Source organism: Chanos chanos, chromosome 14, assembly GCF_902362185.1.
Source record: "Chanos chanos chromosome 14, fChaCha1.1, whole genome shotgun sequence".
Taxonomy (NCBI): Eukaryota; Metazoa; Chordata; class Actinopteri; order Gonorynchiformes; family Chanidae; genus Chanos; species Chanos chanos.
In genome coordinates, this window is record NC_044508.1 from 252501 (window position 1) to 263027 (window position 10527).

The following is a 10527-nucleotide window of genomic DNA, read 5'->3' on the forward strand; positions in this document are numbered from 1 at the left end:
AATGTAACCGTGGTTCTATGAATACTGGAAGACCGCCAGAGGCATATAACAGAGTGGAAAACCCTATGCGCTCGCACATGGCTACAAGAACTTACTGATTAGCTGTCGCCTCATGACCTCATGAAGCCCAAGTCTATATAACTCATTCCTGCATCATGATCTTTCGCAATGGTCAATCTCACAATTCCAAGTGACCAAGAACTCTGGCGGTCTTCTAATATTCATAGAACCAAGGTTACATTGGCTGCAGAGACTGGTGGAAGCGGCACCGCATTCAACTGATAGAACCTAGAAGACGTACACGGTGATGACCATGTGGCCGCAGCGCAGACATCTAAGAGAGATATCCCTCTCAGTGCTGCCCAAGAGGCTGCAATTGCACGCGTTGAGTGACTCCACACAGAAGCAGTGACTGCTCTTCCAGCAGAATGGTAAGCACTGCTGATGGCTTCTGAAACGCAATGTGCCAGTCTCTGTTTAGATGGAGACGTTCCCTTCCAACAGGCAAATGGACAAACAGCTGGTCTGTGGTGTGCCACTGGGCAGTCACTGAAACGTAGTCCTGTAGTGCACGCACTGGACACAGTTCTAAGCAAGACTCATTATCATCAGAATGAAACACAGCTAAAGTAATAGGCTGGTTGGTAAATTGTGGGGATAGCAATTTTGGTAAAAAGGCAGGGTTAGACCACAAGGTAACTTGTTGTCATCTGCACCCCATCGCATACACTGAGCACTCACCGAGAGCATGTAGCTCACTAACTCTCTTGGCCTGTGTGATCACCAGCAAGAATGCAGTCTTGAAGGAGAGCCATTTAACGTCTGTTGACTCTAATGGTTAAAAAGGTGATGAACATGTGCAGATCCCAAGGAGCAAAGTCAACCTGACTGTGTGGGTCCAAACGCTGCACACCTTTAAGAAAAGCTACCACCAGCTTATGAGCGCCTAAAGACACACCTCCATAGGTGCCCTATAAGCTGTTATCGCAGCCACATACACCTTCAGCGTATCTGGAGAATGTCCTGCATCCAGAAGATGTTGTGGAAACTCAAGGATTGCAGTAACTGGACACTCAGAAGGGTTCAAGGCATGAGCAGCACACAAAGCAGTGAAGCACCTCTATCTGTTTGCATACATTGTGCCAGTGGACTGAGCACGCATGTTTAGAACAGTGTGTTTGACCCCCTCTGAATAGCCTATGACACTTGGGTTCCCCCCAAAGAGAGGAAAGTGACCTCATGCCACCCTGATGATTTATGTGAAGCACCACTGAGGTGTTGTCTGTCCTGACTAACACATGCTTTCCCATCAAAACACTCTCAAAATGTCTGCATGTCAGAAATACTGCTTGCATCTCTAGGACACTGATATGGCATCTCTAGGACACTGATATGGCATCTCTAGGACACTGATATGGCATCTCTAGGACACTGATATGGCATCTCTAGGACACTGATATGGCACTGTTTCATGCGTGGATCCCATTGGCCACCCACCCCTTGATGCTGCCACACACCCCCCCCAACCCCTGAGGGAGGCATCTGTTGTGACAACTTCCTGCGTTCAGGGGGTTGATCCATACACATTACCCATGGCACACATTATCCTGGAGTCCAAATGCATGCCCAGAAACAGCTTTTCTCCCAGTTGACCGTGAGGCCAAGTGCGAAGATATGATTTAAAATACGGCTGGAATCAGCCGAAGCTTGTTTTGGAGTGGCTGCATACAGCAGCCAGTTGTCTAGGTATGGCAAAACTAAGATGCCCTCCTGCTGTAGAGGTTTGAGTGCAACCTGTATACGCTTGATGAAAACCCGTGAGGCTAGAGACAGCCCAAACGGAAGAACTTTGAACTGATAGATCTTGTGCTGAAAGCTGCACTGGAGAAACTGTCTGTGGTCCATTGCTATGGGCGTATGAAAGTAAGCGTCTTTCAGATCTACTGTTGTGAGCCATGCACCTGGCTCTGTGGCCCGAAGAACATCGGCAGTGCATAACATCCTGAACGGTAGGCGCTTGAGGAACCTGTTAAGGCGCCTTAAATCTAGGTCTGAAAACCCCGTCCTTCTTTGGAACCAAAAAAAAAAAAAACGGGAGTAGAATCCCTTGGCATGAACATGAGGGTCCACTTCCTCTATAACACCTCTCTGCAATGACTGCTGAACTTCTGCAGTGAGGGCGAGAGTTTGTTGTGGATCCTTTATTATAATGAGACGCACACAAGCACAAGGCAACGGTCGACAGTGAAACTGCAACCGGCCGCCTTTCTCGAGTGTGTGGAGAAGCCAACCGTTCGATGTTATCTCTCTCCAGCGGTGCAGCTGGGGCACTGAAAAGCAAGTAACCTGAATGTGACACCTGCACTCTGAATGTGACACCTGCACTCTTTGTTGGGGCATCACACATCTTGGTGTAGGGCTTCATTGGGCGAAACAGTAAGTGAGGCAGAGGCGTTGAGCCAGGGCCGAGGGCATTTGGTGCAGTCGTGTCAGCCAGCATGCAAGCAGCACGATCTGGCCAAAATGATAGCGCTGACTGGAACGCCGCTGATACAACTTCTGTGAAGTCCTTGCAGTGTGGTACCAGCAAGTCTTTCATCCTGGGCACTGAGTGGCACAGTAGGTTGGTAGGGCCCGGTGGAGCTTGTGGCATGTCTAGCTTCAATTTTTCAAGTTCCACTTTAATGTCACATAGTGACAGCGCCACAGAAGAAGTTGCACTTCCTGTCTCGGCCTTGCTGTAACTAACTGAATGTGATGAAGATCGGTGAGAATGCGGCGGGTCCACAGTGACAGATGGTTGGGCATGAGTCTCAGTAAAGAGAGAATCTGTGGCTGCATCCGGCGCAGCATCGTTGTCCTCTGGCTCTGCATTCAATGAGTGCTGCGGTGAGGACGAAGTGTGTGCACACGCTTGCTTGTAATGGCTGCTATGATAGGACCAGTCAAAAGTGCCTGAAGTCTTTCTGCTGTTGTGATGAGTTCACCCACCCACTTTGCAAGTTTAGCTGCTGAGGGTTTGAGTTTTGGTTTTGGCTGTCCCTCGTTATCTGCGGCGCTGCACTTCACACCGCACACATTTACCGCAACAGTAGACGAGAGCAAAACCTCTGACGTATCAGAGCAAGCATTGGTCAGACGGTGCTGGCCAAGTTCTAGCGGCATTATGCTACACTCAGGACAGGGACTGGAAAGTGCCTCTCTAAGGTGCTCTGTCCCTAAACAAGAGGGGCAGCAACCATGCCCGTCTAGCACATCCATTCCAACGAAGCATTGTGTGCAGAATGCAGAGTGCTCCATTATCACCACAGTAGAGTAACGTTGCTAGCGAAATCCAAACAACAACAGGAGAGTACCATGTGCTACAGAGGTCCCTATTCATATCAGTTCTCTAGGTGGGGAAGCAGGATTTTAAGCTTAGTAACAGTTAAGCTGCACCAGTCTCTCCTGAAATGTTCTCTACCTAGCGAGAATGAAAAGGAGAAAGATCATGACGCAGGTATGAGTTAGGTAGATCTGGCGTCATGAGGTCACGAGGTGACAGCTAATCAGTAAGTTCTTGTAGCCATGTGCGAGTGCATAGGGTTTTCCACTCTGTTATATGCCTATGGTGGTCTGGAAATATGAGATATAACTATTTGCACTGATTCACTTTTTTTTTTTTTTTATCTTTTACGTTTCATTCCCTTGTACCTTAATATTTTTTGTTGGGGTGGCACTAGTTCAAGAAGTACAGCAGTTGTCTGATAATCTGAAGGTTCCCAGTTCAATTCTGGCTTTTATACATTTTTATTAATTATTTATTGATATTATGTTAACAGACAGCTTCAAGTGGTAAATAAGTTTAAAACTAAATAGTTGAAACAGACAACGTAAGTTGTACCACAATGCGGTAAACGGGTTATGAAACTGCTTTGAGCGTGTAAAATAACTGAAAAATAAAACTAAAGATTTATACTGTAATCTGTAATGTCATTTTCTTTTTCTCATGGTATGGGTACCGGTATCAGTATAGAACATTTTTTAACGATATCCAATCCTAAACATACACCTTCACACAAACACACACAACTACTCACAGACACACAGTAATAACACACAACTATATACAACAACACACAAACACATACAACTACACACAGACATTCACGACTACACACAAATAACATACAACTTCACACAAACACACACAGCTATATACAAACACAGACAGCTACTCAGACACAGTAATAACATACAACTGCATAGAACACACAATTACATACAAACACACACAACTACACACAGGCATACACAACTTCACATAGACACACAGTACTAACACACGACTACATACAACAACATACAGTTACACACAAACACACACAACTACTCAGAAACACAGTAATAACATACAACTACATACAGCAAGACACAGTTACACACAAACACACACAACTACTCATGGACACACAGTAATAACATACAACTACATACAGCAAGACACAGTTACACACAAACACACACAACTACTCATGGACACACAGTAATAACATACAACTACATGCAGCAAGACACAGTTACACACAAACACACACAACTACTCATGGACACACAGTAATAACATACAGCTACATACAGCAAGACACAGTTACACACAAACACACACAACTACTCATGGACACACAGTAATAACATACAACTATATACAGCAAGACACAGTTACACACAAACACACACAACTACTCATGGACACACAGTAATAACATACAACTACATACAGCAAGACACAGTTACACACAAACACACACAACTACTCATGGACACACAGTAATAACACACACACATAAAAATGTTTTTCTGTACACACTGTCGTTTCGTACCGTTTTCCAAATGTTCTATGTCCACTCTAAAACGCTGAAACGCCTTAGCGTTTGTTGTTACACCATTACGAAGTTGTCCCAACTACTTGTTCGGCCAGGTTGCATCCAAAATCACCACTCCATGTAGGGTTTGAATCGCCGTTGCAGTTGTTTTCCATCTCTTAAGCACAGTACAGTATGATGATCTGTAATTGAAGATATATTATGTATATTAGATATATATAGATAGAGCAGCATTGACTGCATTTCACCCGACATGTTTGTTTTGGTGTCTCAAGCACAAACTTTCACCAGCGTCATGGCAACCATACATCATCGTTTCTGAAACTCTCCGTTTTTCCTGTCCACATTACAACATGAACTCAACGTTTTCAAATTTGTGCACCTCAGAGAACATTTGCGAAAAGTATCGTTTTCGGTGGCAGAAGACGCTGGGGACAAGTCTGGCTGAGTCCTTCCCGACTCATGTTCTGCACCCAGAACTACTCACAAACACACAGTAACATCAGACAACTAAACACAGTAAACAACTTTACACAAACACACATAAGTATACCTAAATATACACATGAACATACTAAAGGTGCAACAGTTATGTACTGAAACCAAAAACCACGGCGCTCAGTTCAGTTCATGGTGTCTGTGTGTTGAAAAAAATTTTCTTTACGAACAGCAGTGGCGGATGAACGCTTTCGAAAATCAAGAATCCATCTGATAACTTTGGTGAGGCTTTGTCTGAACATCATCTGTGCCAGTTTTGGTGAAGATTGGGCAAGCTTTGTGGCCTGAGAAAATTTTTTAAACTTTTGATAAAATCCAATATGGTGGCTGCATCAATCAGGTTGACATGACAAGTTGGCATGTTGCGGCCTTTGGACCTCCCGCAGTATCACCCGACACGTGAATCAGTTACTTAAGGTAAACACATCAACAGAAATGAGCCAAAACACACTTTTGCTTATTGCATCGCCCCCCCCCCCCCTCCCCAGTGGTCAAATGACGCAGAATTTTTTGTGCTTCCTCAGAATACGGTCCCGAGTCCACATACCGAGTCTGGTTTTGATACATCAAACTGTCACTGAGTTATGACCTCACTTCCTGTTTGGCAACATCATCATCAAATACAATTGCAGAACAGGAAATGGCAACATGTCCAGATCTCAGGATCAAAAAATGCATGACTTCAAATGACAATCATGATTTTAGACCAAGCACATAAAGAGTAATGAATAAAAACATCCATCTGATAACTTTTGTGAGGCTTGGTCTGAACATTGTCTGTGCCAAATTTGGTGAAGATTAGACAAAGTTTGTCCAAGGAGTAGCGAAAAATCACTTTATGATAAAATCCAATATGGCAGAAAATTATGTCATACAAACCAAAGCATTGTCCAAAAAACCGAGGCACAAACTGAACAGTGAATATGGTGAACCGTTGTGTATAAAACGTGTGTGAATATGGTGAACCGTTGTGTCTGTGTCCATAGTAATGTCCGTGGAAGTTGCCTGTGTATAAAACGTGTTGTGGTCTGCTGGTGCAAAAATGTGTCCTGGTCTGGCTGTCAGTGTTCCAGGAGCTGCGGTGGAGGGCAAAGGGAGCGACTGGTGTACTGCCCACAGTTCCAGCGTTGTAATGTCACCCTCAAACCTAACAGCACAGAGCCCTGTAACGTCCAGGCCTGCGTCAGCTGGAGCACCAGCCCCTGGCAACAGGTTCCTTTTTCCTCACAACATGGTTTATGGGCAGGTTTTTCTGAATGCTTGTGTTGGTTACATTCACTGTTTCTCTGGTTTTCTGAAGTTTGGATCCTGACGGCTTGTTGTTTGTGGGGTTTGGTTTTGGTTTGTGTTTTTGTTTAGTGTTCGCAGAGCTGCGGTGGAGGAGTGCAGCTGCGGAAAGTGCGCTGTGTGAAGGACGTGTCGGGAGAAGAGGAGAAGAGCTCTGTGTGTGAGAGAAGCAGCGCTACAATCAAACCCAACAGTACAAAGCCCTGCAGCACACAGCCGTGTGTGAGCTGGTCCACTGGGCCCTGGGAGGAGGTAATCCCTCTGTAAACAAAGATTTAAAGTTTTAGATCAGCACTGACAGAAGCTCATCCAGCCAACAGTCAGGCTAGACAGTAAACTATTGCGGGATATTGGTGTGGGAACAGGAGTCCCTGACAGGTCCCAGTGAGTTGATTTGGATGTTTGTGTGACAGTGTTCAAAGATGTGTGGGGGAGGGGTGCAGAAGAGACCCGTGCGCTGTGTGAATAAGAGATCAGGGCAGCAAGAGGAAAACTCCCTGTGTGTCAAAAACAGCAAACCACACCCTGTCCAGAAATGCAACCTGCAGGATTGCAAAATCAATTCAGGTATGTCAGCATTTTAAAAATCAAATATGTTGAGATCTGCTTTGATTGAATTTTGTTATTGGGAAAATGGATGATTTTACAAGCCACAAACATTTCATATATGTTTGTGGCTTGTAAAATCATCCATTTTCCCAAGCATGTGTGCTCTCATTGTGTCTACAGTCACAGAGTTTGTTAATTCCCTCTGTAACTGTGTAAAATCTATGTTGTGCCTTCATTGAAACCCTGTTGGCTGTGGCTGTTGTAGGTGTGATGTGTAAGAAGAACAGTATGTCATCCCGGTTCTGTGAGAAGCTGAAACTGCTGGGTCGCTGTTCTCTCAGATCCGTCCGCAAACAGTGCTGTGCAACCTGTATGATGTAACATGGATGACGCCAAGCTCACAGAAACATGCTCACGTCACACAAACCTGGGGACAAACTACCAGAAACACTAAGTCACAGGTGTTACTATGGAAACACAATCACACAGACAACCTTGTGCTCATGCCTAAGACACAAAAAAATGTGTTTACTTGAATGTCTGTGTGGAGTTTGTTTTGAGTTGTTCCTGGGAAAAAAATACAGTCACACCAAATTCCAGTCTGCACTCATACGGCGAGGTCTGACAGTTGTATATGCCAGTCCAGTTTTCACAGATTCTCATCAAATCGAATCTTTTGAAATCATATTTTATTTTAAACTCACATTGTCACATTGGTCTGTCCCATCCTCTCTCTCAGACTGTCAGTCTGGGACCATACTTTCCTCAGTATTACTCTAGTCTTGACAGTTAACGTTAACGTCCATCATTTTTAATGACAATTGAAGGTTTAATGAATGAGATAAATGGGGATTATGTTTGGTCTAAATGAACCTCACACCCAAAGGTATGTGATCATCTGAGGTTCAGGACAGAAAACGTAGACAGACGATGGTCTGATTTAATGTATCTGCCATTTAACCACTATTTATATTTAAATATAGCTACATAATTACCACATAATTACATTTGATAGTTACTAAAATTAGCCTAAAAACACAATTGTAAGAACTCTAACTCCTCTGCCACAAGTTTTATCATCGTCGGGTTTTACACGCTTTACACTGTGGATGATACTTTGAATCCTAACCAGTTATCTGAAATCATTACATGAGTGTCCACCTGATCTGAGACAGCAGTTCTCTGTTCATTAGTTATCTGAGACTGGTCATTACATGAGTGTCCACCCGATCTGAGACAGCAGTTCTCTGTTCATTAGTTATCTGAGACTGGTCATTACATGAGTGTCCACCCGATCTGAGACAGCAGTTCTCTGTTCATTAGTTATCTGAGACTGGTCATTACATGAGTGTCCACCCGATCTGAGACAGCAGTTCTCTGTTCATTAGTTATCTGAGACTGGTCATTACATGAGTGTCCACCCGATCTGAGACAGCAGTTCTCTGTTCATTAGTTATCTGAGACTGGTCATTACATGAGTGTCCACCTGATCTGAGACAGCAGTTCTCTGTTCATTAGGACTCAGCGTGTAGAGTCAGCTCCGAGAGCACTGAAGCTTTGTCCTCACGTACTGTAAAAGCTTCATTAGGGTCAGGGTCAGGGTCAGGGTTAGGGTTAGTTGAGTCGGCTCTCAGAGCAGTGAGGCTTCGTCCTCACGTACTGTCCAGGATTCTGAGACTGTGTTTGAAATTCTGCTGTTAGTTTTTCACGACGGCTTTTACACAATTATTGACTGGATCTTCCACTCTCTCTCCAAACAGTAAACACAAACCCAAAGAAGCAGACTGCGCCAGCCACACCTCAGAGTTCCCAAACAAAACCAAACCTTCCACATGGAAACATGTTAGTGTCTGTCTGAATCCATTACCTTCAGATGACACACATAAGCCATCAAATACATCACCACCCAGCAGCCGGTACACACAGATAAGAGGCACTGTGATAATCTGAATCAGTTAAAGAATCACTATCATCATCATTTTCACCATCACCGTCACCATCACTGTCATTATCACTATCACCATCACTGTCATTATCACTATCACCATCACTGTCATTATCACCATCACTGTCATTATCACTATCACCATCACTGTCACTATCACCATCACTGTCACTATCACTATCACCATCACTGTCATTATCACTATCACCATCACTGTCACTATCACTATCACCATCACTGTTACTATCACCATCACCATCACTGTCATTATCACTATCACAATCACTGTCACTAAAACCATCACTGTCACTATCACTATAACCATCACTGTCATTATCACTATCACCATCACTGTCATTATCACTCTCACCATCACTGTCACTATCACCATCATTGTCATTATCACTATCATTTTTTTTTTCAGCACAACCCCTATCAACACTGCACCATACAACAAACTCATTGCTGTAATTTATGTGTGTTATATGTCTATGTCTGTGCGTCTCTTTATCTGTCTGTCTGTTCTTTCTACGTGACAGTATGGGGTTAACCATGCTCTATGAGCAGTTCTGCAGTTTGTGTGAAAACACAGGAGCAATTCTTATAGATTCAGTGACTGAACTTGTTAGTTAATGTAATGGTTTTGGAATTAATGTTTATAGAATCAGTAACTGTGTTTAAGCGATTGTGAAAAACTGTAAGAGACTTTTCCTTTGCTGTGGTGTGGTCTGGTTCGGCAATACAAAGAGGCCATTTTAATCAACCCAGAGTTTAGTGCAGTATCCCTAAGACTAAGAAAATCCGCTGTGGACTCCGAGATGCCAACTTTATCCTGTTATTCAACACTAGAGCCATTTTCTGTTCTTATCATTAGTGCTGAAGAGGCCAATAGCTTTACAGTTGCACATCAGTAGCTTTTGGTTTCTGTCTTTTTTTTCTTTATGTTACTGTACATTCAGCTGAAAACTGTTCCATGTTTTTGTGTTTATGAAACCATCTTTACTCCAAGTAACTTTACATATGTCTACTCCTTATGAAACCATCTTTCCCCCGAGTAACTTTACATATGTCTACTCCATATGAAACTGTCTTTACTCTGAGTAACTTTACATATGTCTGCTCCATATGAAACCATCTTTACTCTGAATAACTTTACATATGTCTACTCCATATGAAACTGTCTTTACTCTGAGTAACTTTACATATGTCTACTCCATATGAAACTGTCTTTACTCTGAGTAACTTTACATATGTCTACTCCATATGAAACTGTCTTTACTCTGAGTAACTTTACATATGTCTACTCCTTATGAAACTGTCTTTACTCTGAATAACTTTACATATGTCTACTCCTTATGAAACTGTCTTTACTCTGAGTAACTT

General features: G+C 43.3%; 1 protein-coding gene across 1 annotated transcript in view; it reads left to right on the top strand.

The window, feature by feature from the left end:
* Positions 1-7580, top strand: part of LOC115827789 (A disintegrin and metalloproteinase with thrombospondin motifs 12-like) — a 39163-nt gene extending 31583 nt beyond the window's left edge. Inside the window, exons 24-26 of the mRNA XM_030791700.1 lie at positions 6429-6575; positions 7064-7217; positions 7465-7580. Of these exons, the coding sequence (XP_030647560.1) occupies positions 6429-6575; positions 7064-7217; positions 7465-7580 (417 nt within the window). The remainder of the gene's footprint in view (positions 1-6428; positions 6576-7063; positions 7218-7464) is intronic.
* Positions 7581-10527: the final 2947 nt, after the last annotated feature.